At 49.3% G+C, this 27,548-nt stretch overlaps 2 protein-coding genes across 2 annotated transcripts in view; one reads left to right on the top strand and one right to left on the bottom strand.

Annotated features, from left to right (window-relative positions):
* The first annotated feature begins 13 nt into the window (after positions 1–13).
* Positions 14–6,990, top strand: GARIN5A (golgi associated RAB2 interactor 5A). The gene is made up of 5 exons (XM_064294074.1): positions 14–190; positions 376–472; positions 809–991; positions 5,707–6,010; positions 6,676–6,990. The coding sequence occupies exons 1-5, from the start codon at positions 124–126 to the stop codon at positions 6,730–6,732; spliced, it is 708 nt and encodes a 235-aa protein (XP_064150144.1). The 5' UTR covers positions 14–123; the 3' UTR covers positions 6,733–6,990.
* The window catches only part of SPIB (Spi-B transcription factor), a 36,833-nt gene continuing 16,115 nt past the window's right edge, over positions 6,831–27,548 (bottom strand). Inside the window, exons 12-32 of the mRNA XM_064294062.1 lie at positions 26,692–26,891; positions 26,305–26,437; positions 25,114–25,238; positions 24,916–25,021; positions 23,731–23,903; positions 21,345–21,510; positions 20,092–20,198; positions 19,704–19,733; positions 19,108–19,247; positions 17,913–18,072; positions 17,722–17,826; positions 17,128–17,316; positions 16,559–16,693; positions 14,617–14,784; positions 14,363–14,451; positions 14,049–14,244; positions 13,139–13,278; positions 11,530–11,689; positions 11,218–11,354; positions 8,417–8,603; positions 6,831–7,380 (exon numbers count right to left, since the gene is read on the bottom strand). Of these exons, the coding sequence (XP_064150132.1) occupies positions 7,370–7,380; positions 8,417–8,603; positions 11,218–11,354; positions 11,530–11,689; positions 13,139–13,278; positions 14,049–14,244; positions 14,363–14,451; positions 14,617–14,784; positions 16,559–16,693; positions 17,128–17,316; positions 17,722–17,826; positions 17,913–18,072; positions 19,108–19,247; positions 19,704–19,733; positions 20,092–20,198; positions 21,345–21,510; positions 23,731–23,903; positions 24,916–25,021; positions 25,114–25,238; positions 26,305–26,437; positions 26,692–26,891 (2,857 nt within the window). The 3' untranslated portion in view covers positions 6,831–7,369. The remainder of the gene's footprint in view (positions 7,381–8,416; positions 8,604–11,217; positions 11,355–11,529; positions 11,690–13,138; positions 13,279–14,048; positions 14,245–14,362; positions 14,452–14,616; positions 14,785–16,558; positions 16,694–17,127; positions 17,317–17,721; positions 17,827–17,912; positions 18,073–19,107; positions 19,248–19,703; positions 19,734–20,091; positions 20,199–21,344; positions 21,511–23,730; positions 23,904–24,915; positions 25,022–25,113; positions 25,239–26,304; positions 26,438–26,691; positions 26,892–27,548) is intronic.

Below are 27,548 nucleotides of genomic sequence, written 5' to 3'. Positions count from 1 at the left end.
CCCCTCCAGTGACGTCACCAACCCTGTCCTCCGCCTTGTGACGTCACAGAGCCCGCGTCTCCGCCCTCCGGTTTCCTCCTGGGGCTTTTCCTTCCCGTCCCCGCAGGGGGCGGGGGCGTCGCGATGAAGCGGGGCAAATCTAAGTCGGACCTCTGTGGAGCAGGTGAGGCTAGACTAGGTGGGATGGCAGGTGAGGAGCTGAACTGGGCCGAAGGGAAGGGAGTGGAGCATGGGCAGGCTCCGGGGTGGAACCAGGCCGATGAAGCGGCGGCAGAGAGCCGGGATACCACCACCCTTATCGTGGGGCGTCCCCAAGCTCAGCCTATTGCTATAGACCCCGGAACTTTGCCCTTCCAGAAAGCTCCCTGGCTCCAGCCTGTCCCACGGGCCGGCCTGGCCGGCTCCAACGCCACCTTCTGAGCGGCGAATTCGACCAGCTGCGGGACTTCCCTATCTTTGAGAGCAACTTCGTGCAGGTGTGGAGCCCCGGGGACCCGTCACATACCTCAGAGCCTTGCCCTGACCCTTCACCTCATGACTTGGGAAACCCCTGCTCTCCGTGCTTCTGACCTCGCCCATAACCTCCATCTCATGGGATTCCCCATCTCCAGCTCTTGATAATATATGACCTTATGCCCTCCATACTTCCAAACCCTTTGTTTCTCTATGAATCCTGACACCTGGCTCCCTTGCTTCCCTTTATGACTCTTGACGTTTGATCCCAGGATATCTGATCCCTGCCCTGATTTTTAACTCGCCTGGTTCATGACCCTTAACCCTACCAACATTTCCAACCTTTCATCCATTCTCAATTCTGCTGCTCATCTATCCCACCTCTAACCTCTGACCCCCGGCCCCAGGTGACCCGGTTAGGAGAAGTCGCCAACAAGGTCACCATGGGAGTGGCAGCCTCCAGTCCAGCCCTGGAACTCCCAGACCTGTTGCTGCTAGCAGGCCCTGCCAAGGAGAATGGACACCTACAGCTCTTTGGGTGACTGCCCCCACCCCAGCCTCCTTCCTCAACTCTGGGCATCCTCCTCCCCTCCAACACCTCTCTTCACCCAGGCAACCCCCAGGGCCAGGAGCCTTGAATGGCTGCCAGCCTTCTCTGGGCTGCCATCCACTCCCAGGAGAACCAGCCTGAGCCATCCCCAGGGACCAAAAAACAGGGGCTAAATAGACATGAGAGGGCAGTGGTGGTTCAGTGGTGGGATTCTCGCCTTCCTTGGGGAGACCTGGTTCGATTCCTGGCCAATACCCCTCTTGCACAGCCATCACCCATCTGTCAGTGGAGGCTTGCCTGTTGTGATGCTGCACAGATTACAACGGATCCTCCAGACTAAGACTGGGAAGAAAGGCCTGGTGATTGACTTCTGAAAATCAGCCAGTGGAAACTCTATGAATCCCAATCCACAACAGATGATGGGGATGGTGCAGGACCAGGGAGTGTCTTGTTCTGCTGTGCAAGGGGTCACCATGAGTTGGGGGCTGACTGGATGGCAGTTAACAATAACAACAGATAGACACAAGGGAAACAGTCCTCAGCTATATGCTGGGAGGGGTTAGGAGAACCGGCATTTATGCTGCTCCTACTGCATCCCAAGTACCCCCTGGGCCCATGCACACAATCTCATCTCTGATCTCATACAAGGAGCCCCACACTCCAAAGAGAGAAATTGAGGCTTAGAGAGGGGAGCCACTTGCCCAGGGTCCCACAGGGGTTAGGGCTGGGCTGGGATTCAAACCTGAGGCTCCTTGTGATTGCTAATAATTGCCAACTTCCAATTTTTGAGTTCCTGTGCCACACAGACACTGCCCTTTCAGACTTTATTTTTTATCGAAAAAGTAATATACTGCAAACACTCAAAAGTACAAAACACACAGCATAAAATCATCCTTGGCACCTGCCCACCTCCATGCCCTCTCCAGCTGCAAATAATGAAACATTTAAATAATTGAAACGTTCTGCCTGCCAGTGGTTCTCACTATACTGACCACATTTCAAAGTTAATAAGAGAGAAAAAAGAACAACAAAAAAAGATAAATACAGAAAAACAAAGACAAAAATGAAGAAAAAAGATAAAAAAAGAAAAGGAAGGAAGGAAGAAATTTGCATTGTGACACACACAAGTCAACCACCCTTTGTCTGCAATTTTGAAATCCAAAAGATTTCTTAGTAACTCACTCGGAGGCAGAATCTGATTCTGACCAGAACTAATTCACTCAAGGCTATTTACAGCCCTGGTGGTGTAGTGTTTAAGTGTTTGGCTGCTAACCAAAAGGTCAGCAGTTCGAATCCACCAGTTGCTCCTTGGAAGCCCTATGGGGCTATAGGGTTGCTGTGAGTCGGAATCGACTCTATGGCAGTGGGTTGGGTTTGGCTTTTACAAGTTAAAAGGAGTCCCTGGTGGTGCAAATGTTTAAGTGCTCAGCTGCTAATCTAAAGGTTAGATGTTCGAGTCTACCCAGGGAAGTCTCCAGAGAAAGGCCTGGAGATGTACTTGTGAAAAATCAGCCACTGAGAACCATGTGGGGCACAGTTCTGTGCTGACACACAGGGTCGCCATGAGTTGGAGTCAGCTGACTACAACTGGTTTGTAAGTTTCACAAAGCAGTACTCTATTCTGTATTCTACTGTCTAGCATTCCTTTTGTTTGAAATACTAGTGCCCCATCAATTGACCTCCCCACTCACAAGAGTACAGCTGGAAGAACACTTATGGTGGTGCTGAGGAGTGGGTGGCTTTGACCCTCTCATGAGCTCCTTAAGCACCCTGCCCTACCCTGCAAATACCAAACTGATTGCCATCAAGGTGATTCCAACTCATAGCAACCCCGTAGGACACAGAACTGCCCTGTAGGGTTTCCAAGTCTTTACAGACGCAGACTACCACATCTTTCTCCCGCGGAGCGGCTGGTGGGTTCAAACTGCCAGCCTTCTGGTTAGCAGCCAAGTGCCTAACCACTGTACCACCAGGGCTTCTTCCCTTCAAGTAAACACCTCATCAAATAAAAATGGTGCCCTTGCTCTGCAAACGCAGCCTCAAGATGCTCCCCCCGGCCCCCCAAATCTAACCAGCTTGTGGCCCCCGAGCTATTCTGATGCAGTTAAACCAGTTCCTGTTGAGTCAACTCCAACTCATCGAGATCCCCGAGTGTGCATGTGTCCAAGAGTAGAGCTGTGCTTCCTAGGGTTTTTAATGGCTGGTTTTTGGAAAGTTGTCTGCCAGGCTTTTCTTCTGAGGTACCTCTGGGTAGACTTGAACCTCCAACCTTTTGGTTAGCAGCTATGTGTGTTAACCGTTTGCACCCGAGGACTCCTCTGGAGCAGTTACTGATGTTGTTAGGTGCCATTAAGTCAATTCCAACCCATAGTAATCCCATGTGACAGAGTAGAACTGCCCCCATAGGGTTTCCAAGGCTGTAATTTTGATGGAAGCAAGACTGTCAGATCTTTCTCCCTGGGAGCAACTGGAGGATTTGAACCGCCAACTTTTTGCTTAGCAGCCAAGTTCGTAATCACTGAGCGACCGGGGCTCCTGTAATTACTGATGGGCGTATATATATGTGTGTTAGACACCTACTGTATGCTACTTCCTACTCCTATTGCCTTCATAAGCACTATATGCGTACTCATATCAGCATGAGTACTGCCACCGGCACCTTTTTTCGGACATACAAGATTAATAAGCCACACCTCTTCAGGCACCATGTCCACTTTCTGCTGTTACAATGTGCCAGTGACTGGCTTGGAACAAATATTTACCTTCAAACAGCCTAGGTTCAAAACTTGGCTTCACTTCTTGTTCACTGACTTTGGCCAAGTTCCATACCTGTTTGTGCCTCGGGTTTTCTCATCTGGAAAATGGGCATAAGGGAAGAGCCCATCTCCTGAGTTAGTATTCGTAAGCACTTAGAACAGTGCCTGCCACAGAGTAAAGCACTCCGTAAATGCCACCTGTTATTCTTCCAGCAGTTGATTGAGTTGCTGGCTATCTGGTGTCACCTGGGATTATAGCCAATGGAACCCCTCCTCATTGTGGCCATCCATGTGCAGAAGTCTGCGCAGGTGTGAGAGAATCTTAAGGTCATTCCTAGAGGTGGTATTGCTGGCCCACAGGGTGTGTGTTTAAGACCATTAACTGGCCTGGGTTCACATCGCAGCTGGGTGACCTCAGGCAAGTCACCCACCCTCTCTTCAGTTACGTCATCTGCCTTGTTGGACCTTAAATCAAGCTCAGTGCCACACTGGGGGCCTGAGTGGTTCATTCATTCAGATATCCAACAAGTATTCATTAAGCAGAAGCCCCGGTGGCACAGTGGTTAAGCATTCAGCTGCTAACCAAAAGGTTGGCCGTTCAAACCCACCAGCTACCTGCGGGAGAAAGACGTGGCAGTCTGCTTCCGCAAAGATGACAGCCTTGGAAACCCTATGGGGCAGTTCTGCCCTGTCCTACAGGGTGGCTATGAATCAGAATCAACTCAAAGACAATGGGTTTATTTGTTGAGCACCTACTAATGTGTAGGGAACAAACTGGGCCCAGATCCCTGCCCTCAGCGAGCTTGCAGTCTACTGGGAAGGCAGACAAAATACTGAACCATTTGTTAGGCGCGGTAAGGTCCGTGGAGACATATAAGACAGGGAGGGCATGAAGGTGCCCCTTGAGGAAGACCTGAAAGAAAAGAAGGGGAAGAGCAATTCGGACAGAAGGAACAACTGGTACAAAGGTCCTGAGGCAGGTTGAGTCTGGTGTGTTTACCACTGCTTGGTGTTGTGGAGGAATGGCAAGTAATCGAGGGGAAGGCATGGGACGTGAGGTCAGAGGGGGAACCATACCTCTTGCAGGGCCATGTGGGCCACAGTGAGGACTTCGCATTTTTTCTGAGGAAGACGGAAGCCACAGAGGAGTATGAGCAGAGAAGGGGGTAGCTGACTCAGGTTTTCACAGGCGTCCTCTGGTGGCCGTGTGGGGAACAGACTGGGGGTAGGAGCAGAGTCAGGGAGCCCAGTGAGGGAGCGACTGGGCGGGGCGGTGGAGGGAGCGAGAAGTGGTTGTAGTGTGGGTACATCTTGAAGATGGAGCTACCAGGGTTTGCGGAGAATTGGATCGGGCAGGATGGAGCTGGAATGGGGACACAGGAGCCCATTGGGGGTAGGGGTCAGGCACTTGGATTTGGGACGTTATGTAGCCAATGTCGATCCAACACGCAAATGGAGATTGCACGTGTGCAGTTGTATATTCTGGAGTAGAGGAGAGAGGGCCAGCAGGAGCCACAAAGGGGAGAAATCTTTGTTGTTGTTGGGTGCCGTCGAGTAAGGGACCCCGTGTGACAGTAGAACTGCCCCCATTGAGTTTCCTAGGCTGTAGTCTTTATGGGAGCAGATCGCCAAGTCTTTCTCCTGAGTAGCCTCTGGGTGGGTTTCAGCTACCAACTTTCGGTGAGCAGCCAAGCGCTTAACCATTGCGTCACCAGGGCTCCTTAGAGAAATCTTTATATATATATATATATATATCTCCACTGCCTTCCAGTCGATTCCGACTCATAGAGAAATCTTATAGGTGAATTTAAATCCATGCCTTTGGAATAAAGCTGGAGATGGATTGAAATTCAGGAGACAACGGAATTTCTTCCAGACAGAGGAGGGGCGGGCGAGTTGGGGCGGGGGGAGGCTGGGACCCTAAGGCCACCCCTCCTGCCCGCCCAGGCTGTTCCCCTTAGAGTTTGTCCAGCTCTTCGTCCACAACGAGTGCCGCAGGCAGCTCAAGGTCAAGTTCCGCACTGGCCGTGCCTTCTACCTGCAGCTGCGGGCCCCACCTGAGACCCGCGACAGAGAGTTTGGCCAGTGGGTGCGGCTGCTCTACCGCCTTCGCTTCCACTCAGCACAGGGAGCCGTGCCCTTCACGCAGGAGGACTCGGGGCTCGAGGATGGGGAGGATGAAGAGGAAGAGGAGGACGAAGAGGAGGAGGAGGACCAGGAGGCAGCTGCAGCCCGAGAGGAGGGGAATGAGGTGAAGGGGCGGGACCATAGGAAGCTAGAAGGCTGGAAGATGGTGGGGGTGGGGTAGTGGGTGGTTCCAGGTCGGTGGAGGGGAGAGGAGAAGGGAGCTGGGGGCCTGGACTCCTGGGTCTGGGGGAGGAGAGGACCGTGGCCTAGGTTCCAGTGTCTGAGGATAGAGGGGGCTGGAGGCCTGGACTCCTGAGTCTGAGGGGGACCTGGACTCCTGAGTCTGAGGGAGGAGGGGCTGGGGGCCCGGATGCCTGGGTCCTTGAAGTTTATAAAGCCTGAGAGTAAAGACAGCAAGATCATAAAGCAGGGCAAGGCCTACAGGGCCTTGGTGCCTCTAGCCAAAGTGGCTTTATTTTCCTACTTGGGGACACTTGGTAGCCTCTCTCCCCCGAGCTACCACAGTGGAATATAGGCAGTGACTGCCTGGGCCCTGAAGGTGTGGAGTCCACCAGGCCAGATGTCCCAGTTCCCTGTAAGGCCTGGGGGAGGGAAGAGGTAGGGCAAGAGTCCATGAAGGTGGGGGGCACTGGAACCTGTGTAGCCTCTTCCTCTCGATATACCCCTCTCCCTGCCTTTCCAGTAAATACAGAGCTCACCTCCCCACCCCCAAACTGCAGAAATATCCGCAGATCCAGGCCTCTGAGATAAGCTCTCTCTCATACCCAGACTCCAGCTATGGAAACTAGACTTGACCCACAGATCTCGGAACTCTGGGGACTCTGACTCTTCCAACATCCTTTGAGAGTATGAAAGACTAAGAATGCCTTCCCTCGGGGCTGGACAGATAAATTATTAAAGTTAATAAAGATCAGCCAATTAAGAACCAACATCCAGGTCAGTGAGCAGTTTCATCATTGTCGTCGTCAGTTCAACATGGCTACCTCACTGAAGTAGCTTTTCCAGTGTGGCTGTCTCAACCTGGTCTTCACTTCACCGTGTCTTAATTCCTTGGGGCCGTCCCTATGAGGTAGTGCCCACCATTGCAGCATAGCTTCTTCACTAGAATACCTTTCCAGTCTAGCTGCCTCAGCATGGCCTTGGGTCATCTTTGACTTGTAGTTGCCAGTACCACATGGTTGCCTCACTAAAGTAGCTGTTCCGAGATGGGTGGATCAATTTGATCAGTTTCATCATGGCTGCCTTATTGTGGTTGCCATTCCAACATGACGGCCCTCATCACCAACCCAGACATGACCACCCTCAACTGCAAATTGAAGAACACACACGTGAGAGTCCGAGACAAGACTCATCAACTCATGTTCTTAATGCTAACTCCAGAAAGGGAAACACAGACCCGGGAGGTCAGGGATTGGGATGACGATTCAGCAGGCAGTCATCTTGATGCATAGAAGAGAAGGCTTCACTGTGGCACTGTGGGGGAAATGAGGAAGGGGTGAGTAAGAAGCCCTGGTGGCACAATGGTTAAAGGCTCACCTGCTAACTGCAAGGTCGACAGTTGGAACTCACTGAGTAGCTCTGTGGAAATAAGGACCTGGCAGTCTGCTCCCAGAAAGATTACAGCCTAGGAAACCCTATGGGGCAGTTCTCCTTGGACATACAGGGTTACCATGAGTCGGAGTGGACTCAACGGCACCCAGCAACAACAAGGTGGGTTCAGGGACAGGTCCTAAATTCATGTGCCCCCACCACACCCCCTTCGTGTGCTGTATTCATTGGCCAGCAAGGGGAGCAAGCTTACACTGTCCCACCCAGTTCCTTGGGTGGTGCTAACGGTTAACGCTCGACCACTAGCCAAAAGGTTGTTGGTTCAAACCCACCCAGAGGTGCCTTCAAGGACAGGCCTGGCGATCTGCTTCTGAAAGGTCACAGCCATTCAAAACCCTGTGGAGCAGTTCTACTCTGTACACATGGGGTCGCCCTAAGTCAGAATCGACTCGATGGCAACTAAAACTAAAAACCCAAACCTGTTGCTGTGGAGTTGATTCCGACTCATAGGGACCCTATAGGACACAGTAGAATTGCCTCATAGGGTTTCCAAGGAGCAGCTGATAGATTTGAACTGCCGACCATTTGGTTAGCAGCCAAGCTCTTAAATACTGCGCCACCAGGGCTCCCGACGGCAGTTAGCAACAAATTTCTCCTCTTTCACCTCACTTTTATTTGTTCTTCAACTCCTTTGGAAAACCTTCACTGACTCCCTCTCCTGCCCAGGCTGGGTCAGGTGCTGCCTCCACCCCAGCTCCCATAATGCCCTGGGGCTACCTTCTTTAATAGCACCAGTCACCCTGCATTGTTCCTGTATGTGTCTGAGTTCGGCTTCCTAATTAGCCCAGGGCTGAGTCCTCTCTGGATCCTAACATTGCTTTCCCTGGGGCCCCCTGTTCTGTTTGTAAAGGACAGGAGTAAGGGTCAGCCAGGCAATATGTAGGGGACCCCGCATCCTCACCTCGGACGTCCAGCCGGCACTCAGCCAGCGCCTCCCCCAGCTCATTGACGGCCCGACAGGAGTAAGTCCCAGCGTCAAAGGGGGAAGGGCGGCGGATGTTCAGTGTCAGGACTCCCTGGTGATTGGTCATCAGGAACTTGGGGTCTTCACCAATCTCCATCTTGTTCTTCATCCAGACCACCTTCGGCTGTTGAGGGGAACAGGAGAAGAAGCAAAATTAGAGAGGATCATATGGGTGATGGCCCAAGGGGGCTCTGGAAGTAGATTTGGATTCTAGTCTTGGCTGTGCCACCTCCTTGCTGAATGATCTAGAATTAGTCACTTATTCTCTCTGACCCTCAGTCTCCTCTTCTATAATAGTAGGCTGATATTGTCTACTTTGCAGGGTAGTGGTTAAAGGCACCCTATTGCTGTCAGAATAGGAGCCCTGGTGACACAATGGTTAAGTGCCCCACTGGTAACCAAAAGATTGGTGGTTTGAACCCACCCAGCAGCTCCACAGGAGAAAAGACCTGGCAATCTATTCCCATCAAGATTATAGCCAAGAAAACCCTATGGGGCAGTTCTACTCTGTCACATGGTGTTGCTATGAGTCGGAATCAACTCAATGGCATCCAACAACGTCAACATTGCTTTCAGAATAAAGAGCTTACTTGTGTGGCTCACAGGGCCCTACATAACTTGGCCCCCATTACTTCTCTGTGCTCACCTCTTGTCTTAGTTATCTAGTGCTGCTGTAACAGAAAAACCACAAGTGGATGGATTTAACAAACAGAAATTTATTCTGTTTAGGAGACTAGAAGTCCAAATTCAGGACGCCAGCTCCAGAGGAAGGCTTCCTGTCTCTGTTGGCTCTGGGGAAAAGCCCTTGTCATTAATCTTCCCCTGGTCTAGGAGCTTCTCAGTGCAAGGACCCCAGGCCCAAAGGATGTGCTCAGCTTCTGGCTCTTTTTACTTGGTGGGAATGAGGTCTCTCTCCTCTCTACTCCATTCTCTCTTTTATATCTCAAAGAGATTGGACTCAAAATACAACCTAATCCTGTAGATTGAGTCCTGTGTCATTAGCATAACTGCCTCTAATCCTGCCTCATTAACATCATAGAGGTTAGAATTTGTGTCACAGAGGATAATCACATCAGATCACAAAGTGGAGAAAACCACACAATACTGAGAATCATGGCCTAACCAAGTTACACACATTGTATGTGTGGGGGGGGGGAACACAATTCAATCCATAACATTACACCCTTTGACCCCCAGAAATTTATGTCCTTGCAACACGTAAAACACATTGACCTGTCACTCCTCTCCCTCCCTCCCTCTACTGCAACCACACCTCAAACAGACCAGTCTAGACTCCCATCTCAAGTCCTTGGCACTGACTGTTTCCTCTTTGGACACTGCCCTTCCCTCCTCATTTTACTTAATTCGCATCTTCCTATCCTTCAGGTCTCAGCCCACATGCCATTTCTTGGCCCCCAGACTGGGACTAGTAACCCGTTGCCATTGAGTCAATTCCAAATCATGCTGGCCCCATGTGTGTCAGAGTAGAACTCTGCTCCGTAGGGTTTTCAATGGCTTATTTTTCGGAAGTAGATTGCCAGGCCTTTCTTCTAAGTCATCTCTGTGTGAACTCAAACCTCCAGCCTTTCATTTAGCAGCCAAGCACATTAACTGTTTGCACCACCCCAGGGACTCCTCGGACTGGGATGGGAACACCTGTTTTATACTCTCATAACTGCCTGCACTTCTCTACCAAAGTTACCACCATTTATAAGCTTTACTTGTGTGACTTTTGATTAATGTCAGTCTCCCTCAACATACAGAAACTTCTTGTCTGGTTCTTCCAGCACATAGAAAGCCTCTGAAAATGTTTGTTGAAAGAATAAATGAAAACGAGTGAATGAATGAATGAGGTAAATGAGTAAATGGAGTGAATGATGAAGTGAACAAATGAATGGATTGGTAAGTGAACGAATGACTGGAGTTAGTAAATAACATGAGTAGTAGGAGAACTAATGAATCCATGGTGCGTCTAAGGGGGCTGAAGCTAAAAAAGCCTGAGGTCTAGATCACAGGTTGGCAAACTTTTTTTGTAAAGGCCCAGATAGTAAAATAGTTTTGGCTTTGTGGGCCTTATGGTCTCTGTTGTAACTACTGAGCTTTCCTGTTCGTAGTGCAAAAGCAGCGCAGACAGTATGTAAACAAATGGTCATAGCTGTGTTTCAGTGTAACTTAGAAAAACAAGTGGTGGGCTGGATCTGGCGCACTGTAGTTTGCCAACCACTAATCTAGCCAGGTCACTGGAGCTCGAGGTTGCAAGTGTTCACATTCACAAACATCAGTCTGGAAATTGAGGGAGCAGGAACACCCTAGAAAGCCATGGAATTTTAAACCTGCCAGTGATTTCTGTTTCAGAGCAGTTGACGTTTATCCTTGAGTAAAACAAAAGAGACTAAATGGCCATTTCCTCAGGCTGCCAAGACGAGCTGTACCTGGCAGTCATGGGGCAGAGAAAAAGGCAAGAAGCCAGAGTGATTTGTGAGACCCAGGCTCTGGCCAGGGGAGGAGAGAAACAGGAAGCTAGAAAGTTCAGTTTGAGCCAGAGAAAGGAGGCAGTGTGCTTTTGGTGTTGGAAGTGGGCTTTTGGTGTTGGAAATGGGTTTAAAATGAGGAGATCCCATGAATCTCAGGGATGAAGAGCAGGCATGGCAGGGAGTGAGGTTTTATCTTATTGAAGATTTCCTTCCAAGATTCTGTACACATATATACCCACAGATCTCAGAGCCCCATCCTGGCACCTTAGGGTGGCCTCTGACAGCGCAGTTGAGAGCAGCAGAATACCCAGCAATGACAACCCGGTCTATTAGAGGTGTCAGGAACTTGGGAGCTGTTCGGAAGTCATGCTCCTGGTACTCAAACGGTTTGAGGGTGAGTCCTGGATGAGAGGAGATATACCTGTAAGGTGACTGAGTTCCCAGAATGTCCCCCAATCCACGGAACAAACCCAACCCCTCTTTTTTGTCACCAGGTACCATCTACATTGAGTCCTGGGGAGAAGGAGAGGGTCAGAGGAGTCAAGGGTGGACCTCTGTGGAGGGCGGCAGAAATACCTTTCTTGAGGATACGGGCCGTGTTCTTGGAGACACCAGGTAAGTCACTGAGTCCACAGATGTTCTCACTGTATACACGGAAATAGTATTCGTTGCCCACGATGAGGTCAGACACAGTGCAGGAGGTATGGCGATTGTGCTCGTAAACGGTGAACCACTCCTAGTGCAGGGACAGGGAGGGTCAGGCCCACAGGGACACACACAAGTGGACGGAGACACAAGAAGGGACGGGGGTGAGAGAAGTACACCCAAGTGCACCCCACTTAAAAGAAACCCATCAATTTTGATCAAAGATTTATAGAAGAATTCTGATCAAAAGGGGGGAAATGTTGAACAAGATTTCAAATACTCATGGAACCCAGACTTTCTGGAGCCACTGAAGCTGAATGAACCACTGAAACTATTGCCCTGAGATAATTGTTACACCTTACACCAAAAATATCCCCTGAAGTCCTCTTAAAACCAAACAGTAGCTTCAATTTAACTAGTAAAAAGAATGTCTGCCTTACTCCTGTTTGGTGGCGAGCTGAGAAGAGGGGGACAGGAGCTGGTTGAATGGACATGGGGAGTACAGGGTGGAGAGGAGGAATGTTCTGTCTCATTAGGAGGATAGCAGCTAGGTGTGCATAACTTTTTGTATGAGAGACTGACTTGATTTGTAAACTTTCACCTAAAGCACAATAAATAAATAAATAAATAAATTAGAATGTGTGCCTTGAGCATTGTGCTCTTTTAAAATCTATAAGGGAACAAATGGACAACAGCAACTTGAAAGATTAGGTAGGAAATTTAGGGGGCAGTGAATTTATGTTAATGAAGGAGGAACAACTTGGAAAAGGAGGGTGAGAATGGTTGCACAACTTGAAGAATGTGATCAATGCCACTGAATTGTACAGGTCGAAGTTGTGGCATTAGTGTAGATTCTGCTGTGTATATTCTCAAGAAGAACAAAAATAAAATAAAACAAAAAACCATCATTCTTAGTAACACCATTCCCAATAGTCAAAGATGGAAACAACCAAAGTGTCCATCAACTGATGAACAGAGACATAAAATGAGGGACATTCATAGAGTGAAATGAAGTTCCTATACACGCTATGACATGGATGAACCTTGAAAAAATTATGCTGAACGAAAGAAGCCAAACACAAAAGGACAAACATCGTATGCTTCCATTTATGTGAAAAACTCACAATAGGCAAATCCGTAGAGACACAAAGGAGATTAGTGGTTGCCAGGGGCTTGAGGGAGGGGACTATGGAGACACTGCTTAATGGGTACTGAGTTCCTTTTGGGGGTGATGGAAATGCTTTGCAACTAGGCATTGGTGATGGCTGCACAACACCGTGCATGTGCTAAATGCCACTGAATGGTACACTCACTTTAAAATGGTTCATTGTTAATTTTGTATTGTGAATTTTACACATGACAACCTATCAGGCACCAAATCTCAGCCAAAAGGCTTCCCTCGCAGCCACACCCTGTCCTCCTAATCTCTCAGAGCCTCAGTGTCCCCAGCTGTGAAATGGGAACAGCAACACCTGCTCTGGCAACCTCACCAGCTCTACTCCCCTACTGCCCACCCCATCCCTTCCCTCTTATCTCTCACCATGGTTTTCTTGTCAGCTTTCTGGATGAGATAGCCTGTGACCTCGCTGTTCCCATCATCTCTGGGGGGCTGCCACTGCACCAGGGCGTTGGTGCCCCACACCTCCTTCACCATCACGTTCTCTGCTGGCCCTGCCTTTTCTGAAGAGGGAGGGTCACATGCCAGCCCCAGTCCCTCACCTGTCCAGCTCCTTACCTCCTGTCCCTCCTCACCTCCTCCCCCTACACCCACCCTCCTCACCTCCTGTCCCCACACCGACTCTCCTCACCTCTTCCCTCCACACCCACCCCTCCTCAACTCCTCCCCCCACTTACTCTCCTCACCTGTCCCCACACCCACTCTCCTCACCTCTTCCCTCCACACCCACTCCTCCTTACCTCCTCCCCATACCTACTCTCTTCACTCCTCTCACCACACCTGCTCTCGTCACCTCTTCCCTCTATACCCACCCTCCTCACCTCCTGTCCCCAAACCTGCCCCTCCTCACCTCCTCTCCCCAAGCCCACCTTCTTCACCTTGTCTCCCCATGACCACCCTCTTTACCTCCTCTTCTCATGCCAATCTTTTTTCATTTCCTCGTTTCCTCTTCCCATCTCCAGCTCTTCTCAGCAACTCTCCCCTTTCTAATATTTCTTATGCCTTTTCCCCACTCTCATACCCTCACCTTACCGTATTCCCACCTTACCTCCTCCCTCATTTCAGTCTCTTTCACTTCCTCACCTTTGTGCTATCCTCATCTTGTCTCACCTCCTTCCCTACCGCCATGTATTTTCACTTGTGCTCTCCATCCCATTCTCTCTTCCTCACCTGTTCTCCTTCCTCCCTCCTCTCATCAATTCCTGGTCCATTCCTCTCCCAGCCCACGGTTCCTCTCTCCCTGCCCACCCCCCACCCTGTCCCAGAGGCGCACCCACGACCCGGATGCTGATGGTGGCTGTGTCTGTCATGTTCTCAATCTTCACACTCAGCTCATACTCCCCGGAGTCAGAGCGGGCCACCTGGCGCACGAATAGCACTGTGTCCATGTCGCTAGTCCGCACGTGCACCCGGGACGAGTCCAGCGGCGCCCCACCCTTTGTCCACACCACCTGGGGCCGTGGCTTTCCCTGGGGGGGCACCCACAGACAGGGAGAGAGGTCAGACCAGGCTCTGCACACACAGAAGTGTCCCACCTGGAGGAGCTCACACTTCAACCCTGGTCCCAGCTCCCCCAGCTCCCTGTACCTGGAAGGGGATGACGAGGTTGAGCTGCTCCCCCACTTTACGGATATAAGTCTGGCGAAGATGGCGGGGGAGACGGATCTTGGGTTGCTCTGTGGGCATAAACAGGGAAGGGGCTCAGCGCTGGGTCGAGGGGATATTTCAAGGATGGCGAGACCAGTGGTGATGAGGTTGACTGGGGAGACCCTAATGATGACTACTGAAAAGGCAGGTTGAATGACACCAACTTGGTATTTAGGACATCAGGGGTCACTCACCTACAATCTCCCGGATGGTGACTGGCTGGGTCAGGGTAGCCGGCTGGCTTCGTCCTGCAATGTTGACCGCAACAACCCGGAAGGTAATTTTTGCTCCTGTTGGGAGATTCTTGACAGTGAAGCCACATCGCTCTGTGGGCTCCGTGTTAGCAGGGATCCATTCATTAGCTACGAAGACAGGAGCATGGCTGGTGGAACTCAAGACCTCCATCTGAGCCTTTCTGCACACCCTCAACTCAATGGCCTTCTGGTCACTTGGGCCCCACCAAAATAAAATTGCACCAACAGCAGCAGCAGCTTACATTTATTAGCACTTACTATGACCAGGATTCTAAGGGTGCCACATGTATTAGCTCATCAGTTCTCACCTCAGTACTATGTTATTCTCATTTTAGAGATCAGTAAATTGAGGCCCAGAGCGGTTAAGGAACTTGCCAAAGTCACATAGCTAGGATGTGTTGGATTACGAAGGAAACCCAGGCCTGTCTGATTCTAGGAAGCTCTTAGGCTCTGCTGTCCTGCCAAAATTGGGATAGAAGAACAGGGAGCATGGCTCTGTCTGAGGGCTCGAGAGGAGGGGGCCAGGGGAGCAAGCATACAAGTGTATCTGGGAGGGAAAACTGGGAGTAGTGGTTAGAGACAGCTCAACAAATTTCCTGCTTTTTTTGTGATATGCCGTTTAGCCTTGATCCCATGGGTTGGTGAACCAGTGTGGGTCAGACCAACAATCAACAGACTAAACTCTAGCAAGCTTGGTTCTGAAACATCAGAGTGGCTGTAGCACAGATGGGGCGTGGGGCAACATGGAAAGAACAAGGTAAAGTGTTCCGGGAAGAGAAAGAGGGAAGAAGCTGACAAGAGTTCAACCATCCATTCATGTACATGCATTACCGAATGCAGTCATCACTGTACCCTGGCAAGATAGGAATTGTCTTCGCCATTTTGAGATGAAGAAATTGAGGCTCAGAGACTTGCCCAAGGTCACACAATTAGAAAGTTCAGGGGCAGGATTGGAACCCACATCTGTCTGACTTTGAAGCCTGGGATACGGTGTCGAGATGATCTGTATTCGGGTCTGTCTTTCCAGAGAGATGACCATGTTGGAGATATCTCTGTAGCCGTGGCACTGGGTCTGGCATGGAGTTAGTGCTCAATAAATGTTTGTTCAGTGGATGATGGAGAGATGGATGGATGGATGGATGGATGGATGGATGGATGGATGGATGGATGGATGGATGGATGGATGGATGGATGAAGAGGTTGTTAATAGATGATTAGATAGTCATGGGTAGATAGATGGAAGAAAGGGAAGAGTGAGGGAAGGAAGGAAGGAATGAAAGAAGAAAGAAAATGTGGTAAGTAGGTACATGGGAGAAAAAAAATATTACTAGATAGATGGTTGGATGATCCAAAAGATTTTCAGATGGACAGAAGAATGAGTGGATGGATGGATGAATGACTGGATAGGCAAATGATTAGGAGGGAACAAGGAAGGAAGAAAATAAGGAAATGGATGGGTGGATGAATGGGTGGAGGGATTAATGGGTGGGAGGAAGAAGAGGAAATATGGCTGGATGGATGGACGGACGGATGGATGGATGGATGGACAAATGGATAAAAGAAAGGAAAGAGGAAAGGAGGAGGGAAGGGAGGGATATAGGCATTAGATAAACAGATGTACTGAAGGATAGATGGATGGAAGAAAAGGTATTGCTGGATGGAGAATGGATTGAGGGAAGGAAGGGAGAGGGGGCAAGCTGGTCATTGGGGGCCTGGCTTCACCCATCCATCGTAGAACTTCAGGCAATTACAAACAAAACAAGAGCAGCCCACTACACCGGTTATCTCTCCCTGCACTTCCCCAGTTTCAGTTCCCTGGACTGGATACGACAAGGCTCTGGGTGAGCCACTGCCCCCAACCAGGCCCAACAGGGTCACTCACATCCCTCCAGGCAGTACTCCACCAGGTACCCATCGATGCCACCTCCCCCAATCCTTTCTGGAGGCCTCCACTTGAGTGTAGCAGTAGTGTCTGTCACATCCTCCACCATCAGGTGCTGGGGTTCACTCGTGGGTGCTATAAAGATCCAGAGAAAGGGGTTGTTGGGGTAAATGAGAGATCAAAGGTCAGAGCTGGAGTCATTGGTCAGGAAAGGGATCAAATGGTGGAACAAAGGTCAATGAGCAACGAAGTATCAAGGATCATTAAAACAACAAAATATCAAGGGACAGTGAGGTCTCCAAGGTCATGAATAGGTGTTAATCTGATAGGTCAGAAGTCAGTGGGGAATGTCAGCACAGAGTCTGGGGTCACAATGGTAAGTGTGTTGGATCAGGCAGGGATCAAGAGGATGGGTAAGGTTGGGAGTCAGTATGTTGGGTTGTTGGATGAGAGGAAACAGAAATCAACAGACTGTTTGGTCTAAGATCAATGGGTCAGAGATCAATGGCAGGGCAGGATGTGGGTCAGAAGTTGATAGAGGGTCAGTGAGGGGGCTAGGAAGGCCTTACCAACGGGCATAAAAGGTTTGGTGTTCATGCTGGGCTGGGAGGCTCCAATGGCGTTGACAGCAAAGACTCGCATCTCATAGAAAATGCCCTCGATCATATTGGTGGACTCGTAGGTTGTGTCCGTAAAGACCTCAAAGTTCAGCTTCATCCAGCGCTGAGAGCCCTTCTTTTTCCGCTCCAGGAGGTACCCTGGAGGATCCCCAAGCAGAAAGAAGCAGGTGGTCAAGAGGAGGTTGTGGGGGTCACAAGTCAGTTGGGGCAGTGAGACTCACATCAGAGAGGTCACATGGCCCAGAGTTGATCTCAGAAGTCACAGAGCAGTTAGAGGCCACCAGTCATGGGGTTAGGAATCAAGAGGGGGTCATGGGTCACACAAAAAAAATTCCAGGCCATTGGCCAAAGTGAGGATTCTCAGGTCACTGGGGAGAAAAGACTCATGGGGGGAAGACCAAAGGAATTGTGGGGCATCAAAGATGAAAAACAATGACCTTCGCGGGAGGTCATTGAGGATCCTGAGGAATCTGGGAGGCAAAGGAGGAGTTATGGGGTAGGGGAGATAAGAGGCTATGGGGACACTGGCATATGGGCACTCACCGGTGACTGGCTGACCTCCGTCATACTTGGGTGGGTCCCAGACAAGGATGGCCCAATCCTCTCCAACTGAGGTGACACGCACAGCCTCTGGGGGGTCTGGGACATCTGCGGGGAGGCAGGGGAATTAGGGGCCTCCTCATAGTCTCTGGGAACCACCCCCTGGCCCAGTGCTCCCAGCTGTCTCTGCTCACCCACAATTCTCACGAAGATGGAGGTCGAGCATTCGCCAGTGGGGCTGGTGACCTTGACAGTGTAGCGACCTTCATCTGATCGCTCAGTACTCTCGAACACGAAGCTGCTGCAGTCGACCCACTGCTCAATGCGGGTCCTGCCCTCTGTGGCCGAGAATACCTAGACACAGCCAAGAGATGGCCTTGCTCTACATCTTCTTCCCAAACCCAGATCTGACTGTGCTTCCTCTACTGCTCAAAGTTCATCAGTAGTTTCTTATCACCACACAAGGTACAAGGCTCTGAACTTGGCCTTTGAGGCTTTTTTGGATCTAGACCCAGCCTTTTCATTCCTCCCAACTGTATTCCTCACCCTTCAAGCACCATCCTTAATTTCAAACAATAGACTGTTTTGTCCCCAGCCTTTGCAAGGTTGTCCTCTATACATGCAATGCCCTGTCCCACTTCTTTATCTGCAATACTCTTACTCATCCTTTAGGACCCATTTAGGAGTCACCTCTTCCAGGAAGCATCCTTGGATGCCTCCAGCTGAAAGTGGTGGCTCCATATCTTGGATTCTCATAGCTTCTGGTATCTCCCTTTCTCTCAGCCCTGACCTCCCTGGACTGTGACTATCTTTTCCCAAGCCTGAAGGCTCTTGGAAGGCAGGGGCTGGGTCTGATTCATGGTTGTATCCTGAATGTCTGGCATAGAGGAAAACTAAGGGGATGTATGCTGAGTGAATGAATGATTGAAGACTGAGGCAAGTCTATCCGTTTTATAGAAGAGGAAACTGAACTCCAGAGGAGAGAAGAAAAATTGAACTGCCCCAGGGTTTGAAACATGCAGGATTAAAATATTCGCCAGATGGATGGGTGGGTGGGGTGAATGAATGAACTGATGGATCAATGGATTGATGGATGGACAGATATATGAGTATATAGAGAGATGAATGAAGGAATTGATGGTTGGATGGATGGCTGTATTGATGCATGGATGGATAAGTGGATTGAATGTCCACCATGTGCTAGGCCCTATATTAGATGATAGACAAATGTAACCTCTAATTTTCAAAACAATTCTCTGAAGAAGGAATCATCATCCTCGTTTTACAGACAATGAAACTGAGGCTTAGGGATGGAAAGCAACTTGTCTAAGCTCATCCAGCAGAGCTGAGAGGGAAGAGAACCCAGGGCACCCAGAAGTCCCCCCATACCTCATCTTCCTTTAGCCAAGTGGTGATGGGACGGGGCTCCCCTGCGATAGCCACATTCAGCCTCAGCTTGTTTCCAGCCACAACCACAATTGAATTATCTGCGGCCTTGCCTGTGCAGTCCAGGTGGATTGTTGGTGGCTCTGGTGGCAGAGAAGAGATACTGGGGGCTTGGGGTTGGGCATCTGGGCCCTCCCAATCTCCCACCAGAGGATACCCCAGAAGCTGCGTTCCAACAACCATAAAGATCCAGGAGTCCGACGCCCTAACTCTCTCATCTCCTGAGACCCAGGAGTCTAGCCTCCAGCTTCCTCCTCCCCTCAGACTCAGGAGTCTGGGCCCCCAGCCCCTTCTTCCCCCAGACCCAGGAGTCCGAGCCCCCAGCCCCCTGCTCTCTCACACATAGGATTCCAGGCCCCCTGCCCCTCCTCCCTGAGACCCAGGAGTTGGAGCCCCCATCCCCCTCCTCCCTGAGACCCAGGAATCTGGGTCCCCAGCCTCCTCCTCTCTTAGTCCCAGGAATCTGGGCCCCCAGCCCACTTCTCCCTTAAACCCAGGAGTCCAGCCACCTAGCTTACCAGAGTAGCTGTTGTCCTTACCTTGCTTGGGTACATACTCCACCTTAATTTCTGGAGGACAAAGAAGACTGGAGGGTTAGGTCTAAATCCAGCAAGACCCTCACCCCACCTTCACCACCCAGAGGCTGAGATGAAGGCTTGGCAGTCACCCAGGGAACTGGGGTGTTGGGGTGAGGTTCAGGTCCACAAACTATTCCTAATCCTGCTTTTCCTCCCACATGGACACCCTTCAGTGTATACAATGCTCTCTCCCACCATTTCTGACCTAACTCCATCACAGGAGAAGGACAGACGCTTGCCCTCAGCCCCACTGTACGGGGAGAAAATCATGAAAGGAGGTGGCCAGGGGCCCCAGGGCCTGGGAGGGTGGATCCTGAGACCCTTAGGGAAAAAGAAGGGGTGTTTTCACCCAGGAAGTGGAGCTTGGCCGAGAGGGACAGGGCATAGCCATCAGGCACAAACGTGTAGTCTCCCTCATCCTCGGGATGGACGTCATCAATCACCAATTTGTGGACTCTAAATTAGAGTTTGGGGAACAGGGTAGGAGTTAAGCCAGGCCACCCTGGAGAACACCACACAGCCAGGCTTCCCCCATCTCTTTCCCTCAGTGCCACCTAGAAAAACACCCACCTCAATCCCATCTACATGCCTGCCATTTTCATTCTGGGCTCTGAAATGCTGTTACCTGGGTTTAAATCCCACTCTGCCACATACTAGTTGTGTGACGTTGGGCAAAGCTACTTAACGTCTCTGTGCCTCAAGTTTCCTTATCTGTAAGCTGGGGATGCTAGAAGCTATTCATAGTATGATGAGGAATAAATGTACGTAAAGCATTTGAACCAGTGTCTGGCATACAGTAGCAACAAATGTTAGCTTTTCTCATTACTAATATTATCTTCTGTGTCTCCCCAAAAGATATGTCAAAATCCTGACCCCTGCATCGATGACTGTGACCTTGTTTGGGGAAATGGAATTTATCTTTGCAGATGTTATCAGTTAACAAATCATGCCAGAGTAGAGTGAGTCCTAACCCTAATCCCCTCCGAGTAGCATCTTATAAAAGAGAGGAACAGACATGGAAACAGTCACAAGCACAGGGGGAAAAAGTCGCCATGTGATGACAGAGGCAGATGCATCTATAAGCAGCAAACAAAGGCCAAGGGTCGCCAGCAGCCACTAGAAGTTAGGAGGGAGGCATGGAACAGTTCCTCTCTCAAAGCCCTCAGAAGGAATCAACATGGTTGATACCCTGATTTGGACTTCTGGTCTCCAGGACTGAGACAATAAATTTCTGTTCTTTAAAGCCACCCACTGTGGAGCCCTGGTGGCACTAACAGTTAAGTGCTTGGCTGCTAACCAAAAGGTTGACAGTTCGAAGCCACCCAGCAACTCTGTAGGAGAAAGAACTGGCGATGCACTTCCATAAAGATTACAGCTTGGAAAACTCTATGGGCAGTTCTGTGCTGTCACATGGGGTCACTATGAGTCAAAATTGACTCAACGGCACCTAACAACAAAATATATGTCTATAGACACACACATACAGCCACCCACTTTGTGGTATTTTGTTATGGCCGCCCTAGGAAATTATGACATGCAGCTATAGCTAGGGATACACACACCCCACCCCTACCCCAGCCATTTCCGCGGCCTCCTCCTTACCTCCCTGTGTGGGAGATGGTGATCCTCTTGCTGGGCCGCACCTCAACCCTATTCCTGTACCACTTTCCCGTCACCTTCTCATCAGATACCTCGCAGGTGAACTCAGCCCGTTCTGCAGCCTTCACTGTCAGATCTGCGACATCCTGCAGGACTTCCAACTGCTTCGCTGAAAGGGGAGGGAAGGAGTGGGACCATCACAATCCCCAAATACTTGTGAGAACTCACTATGTGTCAGGCACTGCTCTAGGCACTGGGGATACAGCTGTGAACAAAATGGGAAAAGAAAAAACCTTCCTTCTTTCCTACCACCCTGCTTCCCTCCCTCCCTCCCTTCCTCCTTCTCTCCTTTCCTTCCTCCCTCATTCCCTCCCTCCCTTCCTTTCTTCCCTCTTTCCTTCCTTCCTCTCTTCCTCCCTATACAAATGGTAGCATATTTGCTCTTTTCGCCTAACACTGTATCTTAGAAATCCTTCCATATGAATAAATTTTTAAACGTTCCTTTTTTATGGCTGCATATAGATATACAGAAACCCTGGTAGTGCAGAGGTTAAGAGCTACGGCTGCTAACCAAGAGGTTGGCAGTTCAAATCCACCATGTGCTCCTTGAAAACTCTATAGGGCAGTTCTCTGTCCTATAGAGTCGCTATGAGTTGGAATTGACTCGATGGCAATGGGGTTTGGGTTTTTTTGGGTTTTTTATGGATATACAGTTGATTCTCATTATTTGCGGTAATTATGCTCTACAAAGTCACTGCGAACACTGAATTAGCGAATACTGAACCACTCTCCAGGGGAAATGCAGGATTAGGTTCCTGTGAGCCTCTGGTCACAACAGTTTCATCAACTGATCAATACGTGAGTTTATTTTACTTGTATTTCTGTTTAAAGATGCCTTACTTAATATATATTATTGATTCATGAATAATGAACTAATGGCCAATGGCACTGTAACTCATGCCTGAATGAAGCTTACCTCACACATGTTATTTTCTCCATAAGGCACATCACAGCCTTCTTGCACTTAGGAACACTAGACAGCACTTCAGCACTACTCTTGGGGGCCATTTGAAACAGTGAAATCACCAACATAAGGCACAAAAATGTGAAACACATGGCACTAAATAGATCGTGAAAAGGATGCTTGTTACAGTTCAAGAGCTGAAACAAGAGGGTAGAGTGTCACTGTGCTCCACCTTGGCTGGGAACGTGCACGTGGGGTAACTCAGATTTTTCACTGCTTCGTGCGAGTCTGTGAATGACCATGGAGGCACAACGCACACTGATTTTGGGGTTATGACTAAATGTTAGTGAGTGGGCAAATTTGCAAATACAGAATCCGCAGAGAAAGAGAATCAACTGTACCAGAATTTATTTGGCTATAAATGACTTGGCTTTTCTTAACTTTTTATTTTGAAATGAGTATAGGTTCATAGGAGTTTGCGGAAAAAAAAAAAAAAAAAAAGTTCATAGAGTCCCATGTACCTTTCGCCCAGCTTCCCTTAACGGGGTCATCTTATAAAACTGTAGTACTATATCCAAACTGCTTAAGCACTCGGTGGCTAACCTAAAGGTTGGTTGTTCGAAACCACCCAGCTGCTCCAAGGGGGAAAGGCCTGGCCATCTGCTTCCATAAAGATTATAACCAAGAAAACTCTGTTGAGCAGCTCTACTCTGTCACGTGGGGTCACTATGAGTCAAAAAATCGACTCAGCAGCACCCAAAAACAACATATTCAAACTAGAAGATTGACGATACAAGAATGTTGGAGTCCCTGGGTGGCACAAATGGTTAAGCATTTGGTTAAGGAAAAGATTAGTGGTTCAAACCCACCAGTAGGCACCTTGGAAGACAGACCTGATGATCTGCTTCCGAAAGGTCACAACCTTGAAAACCCTCTGAAGCACAGTTCTACTCTGCACACACAGGGCCGCCATGAGTCAGAATCGACTGAGTGGCAACTAGCAACAGCAACAAAAATACTGTTAACTAGATAGTAGACCTCATTTAGTTTTCACCATCTGGCTTATATTTTACAAAGATCATTCTGACTTGTGTGTGTGTGTGCGTGTGCGTGTGTGTGTGTGTGTGTGTGTGTGTGTGTGTGAGGGTGAAGGGTGGGGATCAGCTATAAGGGGGAGAGGGAGCAGTAGAAACAGGGTAACCAGTGACATGATGGGACCAGATGGGAGCAGCAGAGATGGGGAGAAGTGGTCAGATTCAAGTTATGCTTTGAAGGTGGAACCAATAGGACTTGCCGGTGGATTGATTGCAGGGAGTGAGGGAAAGGGAGGAGTCAGGGACAGAGCCGAGATTTGGGGTCTGAGCAACTTGGAGCTATGAGAGGCATGCACAGCCAAGGCCTCCTCCCCATTTGGAGTCCCCTTACCTGCCACAATGAGCTCAGCCTCACACTGGCCACCGTTGGTTTTGACCTGATAACGACCCTCGTCATCCTGGGTCACGTCTGAGTAGATAAGAATATGGCGCTTCCCGTCCTTCTTGAAGCGATATGGGGCCTGGTGGGAATCCCCCCGAGTCATTTCCACACCATCTTTCATCCTGAGAGGAGGGGACGAGAAAGGGAGAAGTGAGAGGCCAGCACAGCTTTGAGTCTGGATATCAGGGGAGCCCTGGTGGTGCAATGATTAAGTGCTCAGCTCCTAACCGAAAGGTTGGCAGTTCAAACCCACCAGCCACTCCACAGGAGAAAGATGTGGCAGTCTGCTTTCATAGACTTACAGCCTCAGAAACCCTATGGGGCAGTTCTACTCTGTCCTACAGGGTCGCTATGAATCGGAATCCACTTGCCCGTAGTGGGTTTGGTTTATTGTTGTTGTTTTGTTTTTTGTCAGGAGCCAGGGAGTCCCTGGGTGGTACAAACAGTTAATGTGCTTGGCTGCTAACCAAAAAGGTTGGAGGTTTGAGTCCACCCAGAGGCACCTTGGAAGAAGGGCCTGGTGATCTACTTCTGAAAAATTAGCCATTGAAAACCCTATGGAGCACAGTTCTACTCTGACATACATGGGCTGCCATGAGTCTGAATCAACTCGATGGCAACTGACTGGATGAATGGAGGGGTGGATGGTTAAGTGGATGGATGATTGACTGGCTGCCTGAATGGATGATGGATGGATGGATGGATGGATGGATGGATGGATGGATGGATGGATGGATGGATGGATGGATGAGTAGATGAATGACTGGACAGATTCATGAGCGGATACATGAGTAGATACGTGGCTGGATGAACCAAAGGATGGATGATTGATTAAATGAAAGAATAAGTATATGAACGGTAGATGAATAAATGATTTAATGAGTCTGTGAAACAGTAGAGATCAGAAAAAGGACCCCAAAGAGAAGTCATAGGTCATAATGCTGAGTAGATGCCAGAAATTCTAGAAAGAGTTCATGGGTGAAGGTCATGATATATAAAGGCTGAGGTCTCGTGGTAACTACCAAGTAAAGGTCAGAAATCCCTGAGACAGGTCATAGGGTGTCCCATAAAGATCAGAGCAGATTCAAAGAAGCTATGGGTACTTGCGAGGTTATCAGAGATCAAGTCACTTACCATGTGACCTCAGCACCTTCTTGTGACACCTCCACCATCATTTCCACACGGTCACCCACAAACACCTGCTGGTCCTCAAGGGGTTTGATGATCAGGACTGGAGGTACTATGAGGCAGGGGGGACAGGAGGTCAGTAGTTTCAGGACCCCTCCGGAGTTCCACACCCCAAGCAAGCTCAGGCCCAAATTCTGACCTCACCTCTGACGAAGAGCTCAGTGAAACACTTCTCATCATTGATGACTGCCTCATAAGCAGCATCGTCTGCCAATGTGCACTTGTTGATGGTGAGAATTCGCTTCTTACCAACATTCTCAAACATGTACCTGGTACAAAAGTCTCACCTCAACCCAGGGCATGGAGTACCACCCTAGCTCTGGGGTAGGTCCTCGCACCAGTTCTCAGGATGAGTCACCTCCCATCAGAGCCAAATTATGTGGAAGGGGCTATATTGTTCAATTCGTGTTTCTTCTCAGCTAAATCCGTGCTCTTTATCACCTTTACGTATTTTTTAGTAGGTATTTGCATTTTTCCTGTATGTTTGTGAGTGTCCTTTCTGTGTTGAGTGGCCAAGGAAAAAGACTAAACCCGTTGCCATCGCGTCAATTTCGACTCATAGTGACCCTATAGGACAGAGTAGAACTGTCCTATAGAGTTTCCAAGGAGCACCTGGTCGATTCAAACTGCTGACCTTTCGGTTAGCAGCCCTAGCACTTAACCACTACACCGCCAGGGTTTCCTAAGAGTGGCCAGCCTTCCTTAAAAAGTTAAACATAGGATTACAATTAAAAAAAAAAAAATGTTGCCAACGAGTCAATTCTGACTCATAGCAACCCCATTTGTTTCAGAGTGGAACTGATCTTTTGGAAGTAGGTAGCCAAGGTTTTCTTCTGAGGTGCCTCTGAGTGGATTCAAACCACCAACATTTTTGTTGGTAGCAGAGCACTTAACTGTTGGTGCCACCCAGGGGCTCCTGGAATTACTATATGACCCAGCAATTTCACTCCTAGGTATATACCCAAAATACTTGAAAGGAAGGACTCAATAGACGAATGGATAAACAAAATGTGGTAATCCATACAATGGAATATTACTCAGTCATAAAGAGAAAAGAAGTCCTGAGACATGCTACAACATGGGTTAACCCTGAAAACATTAGGCTGAGTGAAAGAAGTCAGACACAAAAGGACAAATATTATATGATCCCACTTATATGAAATAGCTAGAATAGGCAAAAGCATAGAGACAAAAATAGATTAATGGTTACCAGGGGATGGGGAGAGGAGGGAATGGACAGCTATTGATTTAAAAAGAAAAGGATAGTCAGTCCAATTTCTCGGCTCTGTCTCCAGGCCTAGGATCTCGCCCACCCAGGGACTGCTCCATACATACTTGCCACTTGGTTTGATCTCCTGGCCATTCTTGAACCACTTGAGGGGAAGGTCTGGGTCACTGATCTCCAACACCAACTTGATCTTGTTGCCCTGGTCCACATGGTAGGCTGGATCCAGTTTCTTTGTGAAGGCTGGAGATTGGGGGAATGCAGAGCAGATGGAGGCGAGAAGTTCTCACTGCCTTTACTGTACCCAGAAGTGCCAAATCTCCCTCCATAGACCATGAACTCTCCAAGGTCAAGGTCAGGAAGCCTTCTATAAATTTGGAAGTCCCTGAGAACAGGGCTCTGTTAACCCTCATACGGGGCCTTCAAAAGTCAGGTCCAGGATCCAAACATCAGATACCCATGATGCAGGGCCCATCTCCTCTAAGACCAAGACTGACCTGAACTCTTCTTGACTTCGACCTTGACCTTCTTGAGCCGCTTTAGCATGCCTCGGAGGTCAGTGATGCCATACTGGAAGGCGATCCTCTCATACTCACTCTTCTTTGCCCCTTTCAGGAGCTCCCAAACCTCAGGTGGGATTCCTAGGTCATCATCATCACTCTTCTTCTTCTTCTTCTCTTGCTCTTCAGCCACCTCCCTGGGGGGTGGGGAGAGCAGGCCAGGGCCACCAGGGGTGAGAAGGTATGGGTCCTCCTTTACCTTCTCCCCTTGCTTGCTGTATGACTTGACCAAGTCGCTTTCTCTCTCTAGACCTGTTATATCTTATTCTGTCCTTCCTGGACCATTGTCCCAGCCTCCTCCCTGCCTTCTGGCCTCTGGTCTTTTCTCCTCCAGTCTGTTCCCCAAGTGGCCCCAGAGGGATATTTCTGACACCCACATCAGATGCCATCCTTTCTCTCTTCAAAACTGTCCGTGGCTCACTATTGCCTTGAAGAAGCCCCATCTCCTCAGCCTGACATTCACAACCCCACCTACCTTCCAGACTCCTCTCCTATCACCACTCCCACAACCATCCAAACCAAGCTACCTTTTTTTTTTTTTTTTTCTGAACACACTAGGATCTTTCCTGCCTCCAAGTCTTTGCATAAAATGTTTCTCTTTCTGGATGACGCTTCCCCACCTTCCCTTCCCAATGACCTCCTCTTCATCCTACAAGATCCATTGCCAATGTTCCCGTCTCCCTCCCAGGAAGTAAGTTGCCCTCACTCTGGCTCTCACAGGTCCCTGTGGTTCCCTCTCTCTAATCACACAGGATAGTCTCAATCTGTGTATGTGTCTACTGGACCAGATCCAT

This window comes from Loxodonta africana, chromosome 11 (genome assembly GCF_030014295.1).
Source record: "Loxodonta africana isolate mLoxAfr1 chromosome 11, mLoxAfr1.hap2, whole genome shotgun sequence".
NCBI lineage: Eukaryota > Metazoa > Chordata > Mammalia > Proboscidea > Elephantidae > Loxodonta > Loxodonta africana.
Note: the sequence above shows the minus strand (reverse complement) of the source record. Positions and strands in the feature narration are given on the sequence as shown.

What these genes read in the sequence shown, in the direction of transcription:
- GARIN5A (XM_064294074.1), top strand. Translation starts at nt 124, where the DNA reads ATGAAGCGGGGCAAATCTAAGTCGGACCTCTGTGGAGCAGGTGAGGCT. An exon ending in TAGACTAGGTGGGATGGCAG is followed by an intron (nt 191 to 375) that starts GTGAGGAGCTGA and finishes CCCTGGCTCCAG; the next exon opens with CCTGTCCCACGGGCCGGCCT. An exon ending in GGACACCTACAGCTCTTTGG is followed by an intron (nt 992 to 5,706) that starts GTGACTGCCCCC and finishes CTGCCCGCCCAG; the next exon opens with GCTGTTCCCCTTAGAGTTTG.